Here is a 13,173-nt window from a genome sequence, read left to right as displayed (position 1 = left end):
GGTAGGTGCTCTACAACCTGAGCCACACCCCAGCACTCGAGCTCTTAGCAAAGCCAAGTTCCCCCACTTCGCATCCCGGGTTCTGCTTTTCCAGACCCCAAGGCTTAGAGCAGCAGCTGAGAGCGGCAGGGGCGGGGCCGCACCGCGCTCGCCCCGCCCTCACCGTCCCTCCGGACCAATCCGCGCCCAAACGCCCGCGCCCCGCCCACCAGCCTGCTCACACCGCCTCGCCCTCGAGTCCCGTCTTTGCCCGGCCCACAGTACAGCCGTCGCCCCACCCACACGCACAGCCGTCGCCCCGCCCACACGCAAGCCGTCGCCCCGCCCACACGCAAGCCGTCGCCCCGCCCACACGCACAGCCGTCGTCCCGCCCACACGCAAGCCGTCGCCCCGCCCACACGCACAGTCGCCCCGCCCACACGCACAGTCGCCCCGCCCACACGCACAGTCGTCGCCTCGTCCATACGTCCCATCGGCGTGCGTGGTGCGTTGTGGCTGTTGTATGCTGTTCACTCCGCGGCATGTACGCTGCGGCCGGCGGCCTGTGGTGCTCCAGCGCCGGGCTGCGGGCCTTGCGGCGCATCTGCGATGCCGCACTCCTTCCTGGACGCGCGCGAGGCCTGCACGGTTCTGCCGTCTCCTGTGGCAGCAAGAACTTGCTCAAGAAATTTGCCTCGAAAACCAGGTATGCGTTGGCGGTGTTCGCGGGCACAGGTGTCCACGAGCGGACAGGGAGGTGTCGTGCGAGGACAGGTGTGCTCGAGGGGACGGACGGTGTCCGCGGGGGCTTTTGTCCACGGGGGACGGTGTCCGCGGGGGTCGGGTGTCCATAGCGGGCAGGGCAATGTCCTCAGGGTTTGGTGTCCATCATAGAGGTCAGGGCAGTGTCCCCAGAAGTCGGATGTCCATAGGGAAGAGGGCAATTGTCTGCGCAGGGACAGGTGTAGGCGTGATGCTGCGTTCTTGTTAGATGATTGACGAATCACCAGCGGTTCCACCCTTAACCTTTAACAGTTTCGTGTTTCTATCCATCTCTTTTCTGTTCCTTTTATACAATTTTAAGTCTTCTGAAACCTCACATTACACCAGGCGTGTGTGTTGGGTTAAAAGAAAAAAGCAACAAAGGGATAAATATATTCATTTTGACTCTTGACAACGTCTTTGTCAGGAGAATAGTTTCCTCCAATAAAGGGAAAGAAGAAAGATAGAATTTCCTTTCCATATTAGTGCTCTTTATGTGGCCTTAATTTGATGGATAACGTTTGTTATAATTATGTGGGATTTTTTTTTTTTTTTTTTTTTGGTGGGACTGGGATTTGTACCCAGGGCTTCCCACTTGCAAAGCAGGTGCTCTACCTCTTGAGCCACACCTCTAGTCCACTTTTCTCTGGTTATTTTGGAGATGGGTTCTCATAACTATTTGTCTGGGCTGGCCTTGAGCCTCCATCCTCCTGATCTCAGCCTCCCAAGTAGCTAGGGCTACAGGCATGAGCCACTCGTACCTGACCTGATAATTAGTTTTTTAATGATAAAAGTATGGTAAGATATTTTGATTTTCACACCATTTTAGGTTCCACTAAGCAAGTTAAGTATGTATTTTTTTGTTTTAATGAGCTATTTTAAGGGTGCTTTCAGATTTATAGAAAAATTGCAAAGACAGGGAGGTGTGGCTCATGTGGTAGAATGTTGCTTTGCAAGTTGAAACTTCATGTTCAAACCCCAGACCCACCCAAAACAGAAAAAATTGCAAAGATAATAAGGAGTTCCACTGTATTGACCTTGGGTTCTCTTGTATACCCTTAAGTTAGTAGTGCACGTGTGTTACAGTTACTGTTAATTGAGCCCATACCTTATCCATCCGCCTTTCCCAGAGTCCTTCCTTGTGTAGGAACCCATCCAGGACCACACTGTGTTCTTGGGCTTCTCTAGACTGACAGTTTCTCACTTTCCCTTTCTGTTTTTGGCAGCTGTCACAATTTTGAGGAATACTGGTTGGGTATTTCGTAGGTGTCCTTTGGAATTTGTCTGTTTTCTCATGATAATTTGGGGAGGAAGCCAGAAGAGGTAAAGTGCTTTTTCACCCCCTCATATCAAGAGTATATCTAGCCAACATGATTATCATTGTGCTGGAGCATGTCAGGTATCTGTGCAGTGACTCTTTCCTGCTTTCTGTACTGTCTTCATTGGGAGGAAATCTCTGTGTGCAGCCCCTGCCTAAAGAGTGGAGAGTTATGCTCACAAATTATCTGGAGTTCTGCATGTTGTTAATTCATCATCAGTGTGAACTCATGGATTATAATCCACTGTTACTTATTTTACTCAAAATGTTCCATCTTTGGCCACTAGGAACCCTCTCAGCAATTGTCTCTTTGACATACCCCATCATACGGGGTCTTGCTGTGAGTGTACCCATGTGGTTTAACACCTCCTTACTTTCTGGCCCTATAAAATGCTCCAGGTTCATCTTACATATTCCCTGCTCAGCCATGGAATCAGCCATTCCTCCAAGGAGCCCTGGTTATTGGAAGGTATTATTGGAAACTGTATCTGAGTGCCAGGTGTGCTCAGTATATTCACTTTAATATAAACATTTTTTATGTAATCACTCCACCTTGAGTGCACAACATGGACTATTTAGCTTCATCTTGCTCACTTGCAACTCCTCTCTCCAACATTGAGAAGTTAGGCTCTGCCCTCTGGATCACTCAGTCAACTTGATGTAGTGCTTTCATGTTGCTTGGTGATTTATTTACAGTTCCTCTTTCTTTACCCTTGAGACTACAGATAGACTTAAGTCAAAATTACAAGGTTGAATTAAAACCTCTGTCCCATCCCCTCAGCCATGTTATTGTTCACTAAACATTGATTTCTTAGGTCCCCATTAACTTGCCTTCACATCCAGGTAACTCCATAGGGTTGGGGTGTCCCAGCCTCTCAAGGTCATAACTCTTTCTTCAAAATTTGCTGTCGGTATCCCATATAATTTTTGTTTTTTCCTCATAGAAAGAAGTTTTGGTATGAAGGTCCTTCTCTGGGGTCTCACTTGGTAAGTATTCAGCTACAGCTATGGAATTTCTACTTGGAGGGGGGTGTCTGTGTGGGTGGGCTAAATGTCACTACAGCAGGAATTTCCACCCTTCCAAAGAAAAAGATTACATTGTCGAATTTTTTTTACTACATATGCTATATTACTATAGTAATATAGTACTATATTGGCAGTACTAGGATTTGAACTCAGGCCTTGTGCTTGCTAGGCAGGTGGTTTAACACTGCCCCAGCCTAGAAATGTTCTTTTATCAAATTCTAATATGCTTAGTTTTTAGTATATATGCTGGAAACATTTATATGGTATGTGATTCCAGTTAGGAAAAACAAGTATATTGTATATACTAGAAATGTACTCAATTAAATACTTTAACCGCTTGAAGGACTGGGGATGTAGCTTGAGTGGTAGAGTGTGCACAAGGCCCTGGGTTGGATCACCAGCTCAGAAAAATACAGTTTCCAGGCTGAATTTTATGGTATGTGATTACAAACAAACATCTGTTTGAAAGAAATAGCCAAAATTGGCAGTACTTTGAATCTTGGAGTAGTGCTGTATAAAATCTGAAAAGATCTGGGCCTGTGATTAGACAGAAGGGGCCAAGGATGATATTTCTGTCTGCCTAGTTGTCAGCTGAGCCCTTCCACAGTCTCTGTGTGTAAGTGAAGTTGGTGACAGTTGTGTTCTCCTAGCCCTTGGTGTGTTCTTCTTTTGGAGACTCAGAAGCCATCCAAGCTGGAATTTCTCATGAAGAGTACCTCAAAGAAGGCCAAGAAGGAAGACCATGTGCGCCTGAGGGCCCTGAATGGCCTTCTCTACAAAGCGCTGACAGATTTGCTGTGCACCCCTGAAGTGAGCCAGGAGGTCTATGACCTGAATGTGGAGCTCTCCAAGGTAGAGTGCAGGGCCAAGGGGCAGACCTGGGAGGCCTCCAGCAGTCTTGTCTGACCTCCTCATTCCAACAGTCTTGGTTTGGGTCAGAGGTGGTGCTGAGTCTGAGTCATAAACAAATCTGATCATTTAAGTCCTGGAGGTCACAGAGGGCACCTGTGCCATGTTGTAGAGGCAGCCAGTTTCTCTCCACCCAGGTGGGGGCTGTGAGCACATGGCACCTGGCAGATTGTCAGACACTGAGCCAGTTTGATGAGATAGAATGTTGGAAGAAATGTGGGGATGCCTGGAGGTGTGGACATGCTGCCTGTATTCCGGCATTAAGATCAAGGAGGGTGGAACCCTCCCAGAGAGAGTTGAGGCAGAGGGAGAATAGGGGGCAGTTGTCATTTCAGATGAACATCTCAGAAAATGGCTTTGAAGCGAGTGCCCTGGGTCAGGGTTGCTTGCTGACCTGGTGGTTTTCAGGACAAGGAGAGGAGGGAAAGCCGGTTTTGTTCCTGTGGCCTTCCTGCCCTGACTGCTCAGCAGCAGGAGGTGGTGGCCTCTGCTGGTCCTCACAGGAATGGCATCCTGGGTGGGAGAACACAGCTATAGTTTTCACCTCCAGAGCGCTGTCTGTGGGGACAGTGCTGTACACTAAAGAGTGTCTTGTGGTTGGGTGGGTCTCAGGTTTCTCTCACTTCAGACTTCTCAGCCTGCCGCGTATACTGGAAGACCAGTTTCTCTGCACCCCAGAATGAGCACACAGAGGCCGTGCTGCAGAGGAGTGCTGCACACATGAGGTGATACTGCTCGTACCTTAAGTTGCCTGCTGTTTCACTTGAAGGTGGACTTTTACATTTTCCCATGAAAGATTTTGGATTTTAAGGAAAATTGTGGAAGCACTTTCTTGAATTTCAGAGTAGAATTTCCATTCTACTGAGCTTTTCTCAAAGTTTTGTAGGGATCCAAAAATCCTTTCAAGGGCCTTGAGGTTAAAACTATTTTTCTACTAGTAGGGTATTTTGCCTTTCTCATTGTGCTGAGGCTCTCACTGTGAAATACAATGCCACTTTCTCCCAAAGGTATTGTAGATGAAACAGCAGAAAATATTAATTGTACTAAACCTTGACCCTTGAGTGCATGTCTTTTTAACATCCTGTGGTGGAAAGCCTGCTGCCAAGGTCTGGCTGTCGCAGGAATGCAGCCTGTGGCTGTTCAGATGCAGGTTTTTGGCAGTTGTTTTCTCAAAGATGCGTGAAGTGATCCTGCCACTTCAGGGCACACAGGTGGCCATACTCTGTTTTTTGGTTTTTTTTTTTTGTCTTTTTTTTTTGGTGGCAGTACTGGGGTTTGAACTCAGGGCTTTACGCTTGCTAGGCAGGCACTCTTCCACTTAAGCCTCTCCACCAGCTACCTGTACATTGTTATTAGTAAAATGTCACCTTCCAAGTAAAAATTAGAATTTTAGAAATCAGCATCCAGTGTTGTGAGTATGTAGCTTTTGAGCATGTGAGGCACTTCTGGTGGGAGCTGTGACTTTAACAAGTCCAGTGCATCCCGACAGACTGTGTGGGGTTCTGAAACCTGTGCAATTGCAACTTTACACCCTGCACACACACAGTGAAGTTCCATTCACCTGCCAGAGACTGGTGGGTTTAAGGTTGCAGTCTTTAATTTGTTGGGTTTTGCATAGGATCAAAGAAGGTCCTCACATTTCTGGGGCTATTATTAATATGTTCTCCTTTCCTAATTTCTTACCTGTTTTAACCAAAACAGCAACAGAATTCAGATGCAGTGGTGAGACCCCAGCTGGCTTCTGCCAAGCTAGGCCTCAGGGAATGTGCAGAAAGCAAACAAAGCCACTGTCCTCAGTACTTTAGAAAAATTTGTAGTTATTTTTCAACAAAATTGTCCATATCAGCCTTAAGTTCAAACCTCATTTCCACCAAAATAATAACAGATAAAGCTTTTGGGGATTCTCAAAAACTTCCAAGAGTGTAAAGAAGCCTCACTCACACTTGCTAGGCAGGTGCTCCTACCACTTGAGCCACTCCCCAGTCTACATGTAAAGGATCCTAACATGAAAACACGAAAAATTTTGAGTTGCTGAGTTGGGTGATGATAAAGAACTTACTTAGATTTCTCAGTCTCAGAACACAAGTCCAGCCTGCCCAGCAGTGTTCAGAGTTGGACATCTCCTTCCCACCTCCACTCCTCTCTGCTGTTCTTGACCCTCCCTTCGTATCTCACTCCATCTTGGAGGGACACTTATCCAGACAGAACTTCAAGCAGTCCCATGCTATCTTGTGCTCTCTGCATGGGTGACAGACAGTATCTGCAGTTACCCCTGAGATTGTCTAAAACTGTCAAAGAATGGTCAGTTTCATCTTTCACTATTCAATGAAACCAAGAAAGTGAGAGATTTCAACAAGTTTTGAAATAGTGGTATTTTCTGAATTCTGGGTCATCAGAAAATTCGGCTGAACTGAATGTCCTCCTCCCAACTCTTGAAAGATCATCCAGGGTTTGGTCAGGGGATGTGCCCTAATGCCTGGTTGTCTGTGTCACATGACTGTGAGCTATACAAAGATCTTTCATCTCTAGCTTGTGGGGATGTGCAGGTGGAGTGCCATTGAGTGTCCACTGAATGCAGGACAGGTTTTTAGCATCCAAACCCTGTAACCAACAGCCACAGGTGGTGTCTTACATTCAAACCAGGTTGTTCAGAATTAAGAACAAAGCTAGGTGTGGTGGTACATGCCTATAATCCCCCCTACTTGGGAGATGAGAGTTAGAAGGAGCTCTAGTTCGAGGCCAGACTGGGCAAAGTTAGTGAGATTCTTTCTCAAAAACAAAATAAAAGAACAAAGGGGCTGAGGGCATGGTAGATTAGGTAGAGTGCTTTCCTAGCAAGTGTGAGGTCCTGAGTTTAATCCCCCCCAAAACTGCAAATGAATGAATGAGGGAGAGAGAATGGTGTGTTCTGCATCCTTTTGTGGTATGGTTGTGTTTTGGGGTTGATGTTTTCCCTCTCTGTTGTACTGCTCTCCCCTTCCCCCTTTCTTCCTCTCCCTTCTCCTCTCAAGACAGTTGCCCAGGCTAAGTCTAGAACTCCTGGACTCAAGTGATCCTCTTGTTCTAGCCTCCTGAGCATTGGGCATGCAGGTGTGACACTGAGCTGCCTCATTTTCACCTTTGAGTAACGGGACGAGCAAGTCTCACTTCCAGCCTTATAGTTAGTTTTATGTAGCCTGTGTGGACCAGTAAATATGGTCCTGCAAAGTATGTTTTTTCCTCAGGCACCTTTTGATGTCCCAGCAGACCCTGAGGAATATGCCACCAATAGTGTTTGTTCAAGACAGAAAACACGCAGTTCTGGCTGAGGTAAGGCTGAACTGTTTATACTATGAACTTCTATGAGTAACTTTAAATTAATTTTTAAGTACTCAAAAGATGATGCAGCTTTTAAAGATCAGGGAGGCCTTCACGCTCCCTGTCCCCAGTCCAGGCCTTTTCTGGTATTAAGAGTTTATGCTGTAACTGATCAGTATGTGAAGTTGCTGTTTCTCAGTTTGTAAACTTGGAGTGGCCAGTGTTCCTCTCCTGTGCTTGCCCCACCTCTCACCTTCCTCTCTTCATTGTGGTCTGTCTGTGTCCTCACACCATACAGGCCTTAAGATTGAGGTTCTGGCTGGCAGAGTGGCTGAAGTGGTAGAGCTTGAGCTGTAGCAAGCATGAGGACCTTAGTTCCAATCCCAGCACCACCACCAAAAAAAAAAAAAAAATTGACATATGCCCTGTGACTGTGTTTTTCTTACTTTAGGGGGAGCTTTATTATAAAGGTTCAAAACCTTTTTAAGTGGGCAGTAGTTATCTGGTAGTTATTAAAGGGTGTTTCACCTCAAAAATGTTTACCAAAAATTCAGCAAATAATGTTTACAGTATTATATCTAGGTAATTATTACTCACTGAAGGACCAGATGTGATTTGGCTCCACAGATGAAAATACCTTATTTGACCTGTTTGTCTTTTGTTATTCATTGCATAGCTAGCACTAAAAACATTGTGAGTAGTGACTCTGAGAGGTGAGGGATTTCCCCTGCTAAGAGAGAAGCTGAAGAGTGAAGTGGAGTGCCTGCAAGGCCTTAGTGTGGCTCACCTATGCTGGTGCCTGAGGCCACGACACAGGGCCACCCTGGGTACCTGGTGGAGCACCCGCACTGAGCTCCTACCCCTGGCTCCTGCTACCCCTGGAAGGGGAAGTCCCAGGTGCTTTGCAGGTCCCTCCAGAAACATCCTGGATAGGGGAAGCCATAAGCTGTGCTTGATGTGGGCTGCTGTGCTAGGAGGTCTGAAGTGTAGGTCCTTGCCTGGTAGAACATCTCTGGAACAGCAGAGCTGTGTTCACATAGTTTGCAGAGCCCATTGAGGTCTGGGGTTCTGCTTGTGTGGGGAACAGCCTGCCTGCTGTGTCAAATAACTGCAATTTTCAGCTCAGACTGTGGCACAGTGCCACTGCTACTCCATGATGGAGGCCTGAGTGTGGCCCCCACCATGTGCTTGCCTTTCAGATGGATCAGTTGCTGGCAGTTGCTGACTTTGGACCATCAGATGAAAGGGATGACTTGGCAGGAGATGATTTGAGGTGAGGCTTGTGGACATGTTTCCATTCCTTGGGGCAAATGCCTAGGCATAAAGTTCTGTTTTCCATGGTGGCCAAATAGTCTGTGTCCCCACCAGCCTGCATTGCCTCCTTGGTACTTGCCCATAGGCCCAGTACATATCCACATATAGTGGCCTATGAATGCCTGACCACAGGTACACAGGTGGTGTTAGATGCATCTGTGAGCATCAGCAGTGGTCCCTGCGATTGGAGACGGTGCTGTGCTGGGGAGGCTGACAGGCAGCAGTGCTGGAAGCGTTGTTGTCTCTAGGAAGAATAGGGCCGGAGCAGAGGTGGCCAGTGGAGCACAGGTAGATCTCTGAGGAAACAAGCCTGAGGGAGTGAGCTCATGGGTGTTTTTAGAGGGACCCTGTTGTAGGCATGGCACACCCAGGGAAGAGCAGTATCCATCCCTGGCCTGTTGGGAACCACAGGGCCCAGCAGAAAGTCTGCAGTTCAACCATCCTGCAGATACCAGAGCAAAGGCCCGGAACTGCTACCGGCCTGGCTTGTCTGGGCCAGAGGGAGAGATAGGTCAGGGTGCCTGACCCAGGGCTCTGAGACCTTCTAGATCCTCAGAGAGTCAGAAACTCAGGTGTTTCTTCCAAGAGTGAACCATCTTTTGGTGCACCAGTGGTCCGAGTGACAGCTCAGACCCACCTGTGACTCTGTGCACTACCATGTTCATGAGGAAAGTCGGGGGTGAACCCAGCAGCAGTACCTGGTGACTGTCCGGCAGCTGCACAAGGCTGTGCTACCCACTGGTTCTGATGGTGGAGAACTAACATTTGAATTGCCTTTCTACATCCCTGCTCCCAGCCTTCCTCAGACCCATGCATAGGAGTGTGCACATGTGGGAGATGTAGGATGCACCTTGGGCTGGCATTTTGGGCAACAGCGTTGTGGTTTGAGGTTTGACTCATGCCCAGTGTGAAGGCTCTGCTTTTCCCTACAGGAACCCTGGTGCTCTGTTACCACCTGACTCCCCAGGATCTGCTATGAACTCAAGTCTGTGTGGGATCGACCATGAGGCACTCAACAAACAAATAATGGAGTACAAACGGGGGAAGGAGAAGGGGCTCCGGGGAGTGAGCCTGGTTCCACGGCTGTTGGAGCAGGAGCAGGCTACTGGGCTGATACAGTGGGTAAGAAGGAGAAAAAAGGTCCCACCACACCAGGACCGAGATGCTTCCCCCAGAAGCTTCCTTTCGGGTGAGGAGGAGGAGGAAGACAATGAGGATGGCACCCTGGGGTGTGGATGTCAAACCCAGGAAGCAGAGGATGAGTGGAGAGTAGAGGCCAGAGGTGATGTGGTGCAGCGAGACCCTTGTGGCAGAACAGGGCAGGGGTAGGGCAAGGCCTCAGCACTGCCCACCTGTACCTGCTGGACATTGCGTGAGGTTCGTGGTCTGTACTTGAGAGACAGTTGGTGAGGTGAAACCTTGGTGGGTTGCCCATTCCCCTGCTGCTGGACTTTCAGTAGTTCTTCCATGTATCTAAACTTTTACACTTTCTACCAAAACTCACTGTTTTTCTCTTAACGCTCTGCAATAAAAAATATAAATGGTTATCTTATCACTGACCCTCACAAATGTGACGAGAGTAAAATCATGTCTCAGAGTTACCAGTACAGGCAGCTCCACCACAGAGCCAGACCTGGGCTGTAGCTACCAAAGGACTGAGGACAGAGTCTACAGGCCCACCTTTGCAGACCTTCCCAAGGTGGTGTTCAGTGTTGGTCCTAATTATGGCCTCTTTAGTACGGCTTTGTGCTCTGGTTACACCTTCTGATTGAAGAGGAAGTGTGCGTCATTGAGTTCGGGGGACTCCTGAGTGATCCTGGCTGTGACCAAGGTCCCTAAAGTAGTGACAGACTACTTGGTGCCTCTGTCCAGCTGGTGTTTTTTCTAAAATCCACCCATGTGTTAATAGGCTTGGTTTTTGCCCTCTAGAGTGTGTGACTCTTGGACACTAGAGGGAACAGCTTCTTTCTGTTGTGCTGAATTCTTTCTATCAGCTCTGAGGTGAATCATTTTACTCTTTACCAGAAGAAAAAACTCAGCTGGCCAGGTTACTCAGGAATGTAACCCTAGCTACTTGGGAGGCAGAGATCAGGAAGATCATGGCTGAAGGAAAGCCTAGGCAAATAGTTCACATCTTCAAAATAACCAGAGCAAAATGGACTGGAGGTGTTGCTCAAATGGTAAGAGCACCTGCTTTGCAAGTATGTAGCCCTAAGTTAAAACCCCAGTCCACAAAAAAAGGAAATGGATTCCATCTTGGAACTTACTTTTGGTTTGTTTTAAATAGAAAATCAGCAACAAAAGGTGCAAAAAGTGGAAAATGTGGTGCTTAGACAGGGAAGAAGGATGTTTATGGTGTGAGCTGAATGAGAATGCAGAGCTCTACCTTGCTCAACCTCAGCTAGGAGCACAATTTGAGCTGGGCCCCTCTCTGCACATTTCTTCAAATGACTGAAGGTACCACAGTGACAACCAGTGACATCCAACAACTACTAGTGGTAACCAGCAAGTGACATCCAGCACTTCCAACATCCAGCAGAACAGCTAACAGACACCAGTGACAACCAGCAGTAACTAGTAACAACTGACAACTACCAGTAACAGCCAGCAGCTATCAGCAACCAGTAACAGGAAGAAGCCACCAGTGATAGCCAGTAGATAGGGGTCTGCCCAGTACAAATGCCTTCTTCTCCAGCCTTACCTAGTCCGCAGCTATAAACATCTCTCACGTCAGGGGTTATAGAGCATATATGCATTGTTTGCAGATTGTGTGCCTGCTAATTCAGCTGCTCACTATTGTGGAGCAGCTGTCATTCAAGGACCCACAGAGAGAGCAATTTGGGTCCCAAGTCAGTGCACGCTCTCAGCTGAGGTTGATCCAGGTGGCCATCTGCATTCCTGTTTCACCTCACTGTAAATAAGCATCTGTTCCGTGGTCTAAGTGCCACATGTTTCACATATTTGCTCCTTTTGTTGGTGGTTTTCCTGTTTAAAATGTCTTCCAAGTTGGGCTGAATTCATGATGTCAGCCCTGTGCAGGCCCATGTCTTGTTAATCTGACATTTGCCTAAATTCTAGTTGTATATTCAAGCAGAATCTGGTAGTGTGCTACATGTAGCTGTAGAATGCTACACCAAGACACCTGCACACATGTCTGTAAGAGTGTGAGTGCTTTGTGTGTGTCTTGTGCATGCATGATTTGAGTGTCACTGTATTTGTGAGTCTGGGAGTGCATGCATGAGTGCCTGTTTTGTGTTGGTGTGTGTGGACATATGGATGTATATGTGTGACTGCCCACATGTGCATGGTGTGCGTGCATGTGTGCACAGCTGTGTCATGTGTTTGGTGTGTGAGTGCCCTGTATACATATGCATGAGTGTGTGAGGCTTGAGTGTGCTATGTGTACGTGAGCTGTTTGGCCTGGGAGGTTGGAAGACTCAGTAGTGATATGCCACAGAAGGCTGTATAGAGCCCATAGCTGGCACTGTGCTGACTTGCCTGATGTCTGTCCTGTGGGTTTGGTTGTCTTGGGCAGCCTCAGCTCCATGAAGGCTGGGAGAAGAATCTGGAGGATGGGATCCCATGTTGTTGAAAGCTGTCCTTTTCTGGATAGGCCTTTGCCCTTTGCCATCAGGAAATCAGAAGGTTTTGAGAATGTCACTGTGGAATCTGTGGCCTCCTGGGTCACTGTCTCTCCCTCTCATGGGACACTAGTCTCTGAGTTTGTGGTAAGATGGGAGAGTGTGAGAGGGCTGGGGGCTCACAACTCCCAGAGACAGATCTGGGGGAAGGAACCTCAGGAGATATACAAACACCACATCACTTTTGAAAACATTTTTTTGGTATATATTAGTTGTACGAAGGGGTTTCATTGTGATGTTTCCATACATATAGACAATGAGCTTTGATCAGATTCATCCCCTTCATTACACTTTCATCTCCTTCCCCTTTAAAAATAATTTTTAACAGGTTTCATTATTCTATTCTCATAGATGTGTATAAAGTACTTTGACCATATTCACCCCCCAACCCTCTTCTTTCAGATTCCCCCCATCTCTGGGTCCTGTACTCTATTCCATTGGTCTGTGTCTGTTTTCATGCCAGACCCTGCTGGTTTTTTAACTGTGGCCCTGTAGTGTAATTTGAAGTCAGGTATTTTGATACCTCCAGCATTGCTCTTTTTGCCCAGGATTGCTTTGTCTATTTGGGGTCTTTTGTTCCAAATGAATTTTGGGATTGATTTTTCTATTTCTGTGAAAATAATATTGGATTTTTAATGGGGATCTCATTGAATCTGTAGATTGCTTTTGGTAATATAGCCATTTTCACAATATTAATTCTGCTGATCTGTGAGCATGGGAGGTCTTTTCATCTTCTTGGTGTCTTCTTCAATTTCCTTCTTCACTGTTTTATAGTTTTTATTATAGCGGTTCTTCACCTCCTTAGGTTTATTCCTAGGATTTAATTTTTTTTTGAGGCTATCAAACATCCTATCTTAACCATTTTTAGCTGGGCATGATGCTAAGTGCCTGTCCTCCTAGCTATGGCAGAAAGTGTAAATAGGAGG

At 47.1% G+C, this 13,173-nt stretch overlaps 1 protein-coding gene across 3 annotated transcripts; it reads left to right on the top strand.

Moving 5' to 3' along the window:
- Nucleotides 1-428: 428 nt before the first annotated feature.
- Rbfa (ribosome binding factor A) lies at nucleotides 429-10,158 on the top strand. 3 transcript variants are annotated; one of them, XM_020162180.2, is made up of 7 exons: nucleotides 431-686; nucleotides 3,005-3,047; nucleotides 3,762-3,938; nucleotides 4,608-4,720; nucleotides 7,220-7,304; nucleotides 8,492-8,565; nucleotides 9,539-10,158. In XM_020162180.2, the coding sequence occupies exons 1-7, from the start codon at nucleotides 523-525 to the stop codon at nucleotides 9,933-9,935; spliced, it is 1,053 nt and encodes a 350-aa protein (XP_020017769.1). In that variant the 5' UTR covers nucleotides 431-522; the 3' UTR covers nucleotides 9,936-10,158. The 3 variants fall into 3 exon arrangements, with proteins under 3 accessions (XP_073925691.1, XP_020017769.1, XP_020017770.1); XM_020162181.2 differs by having other exon boundaries at nucleotides 455-686; nucleotides 3,737-3,938; XM_074069590.1 differs by lacking the exons at nucleotides 4,608-4,720; nucleotides 7,220-7,304 and having other exon boundaries at nucleotides 429-686.
- The last annotated feature ends 3,015 nt before the right edge of the window (nucleotides 10,159-13,173 follow it).

This window comes from Castor canadensis, chromosome 4 (assembly GCF_047511655.1).
Source record: "Castor canadensis chromosome 4, mCasCan1.hap1v2, whole genome shotgun sequence".
In the NCBI taxonomy this organism is placed as follows: domain Eukaryota; kingdom Metazoa; phylum Chordata; class Mammalia; order Rodentia; family Castoridae; genus Castor; species Castor canadensis.
The sequence above is the reverse complement of the archived record's forward strand: the minus strand, read 5'-3'. Positions and strand labels throughout refer to the sequence as shown.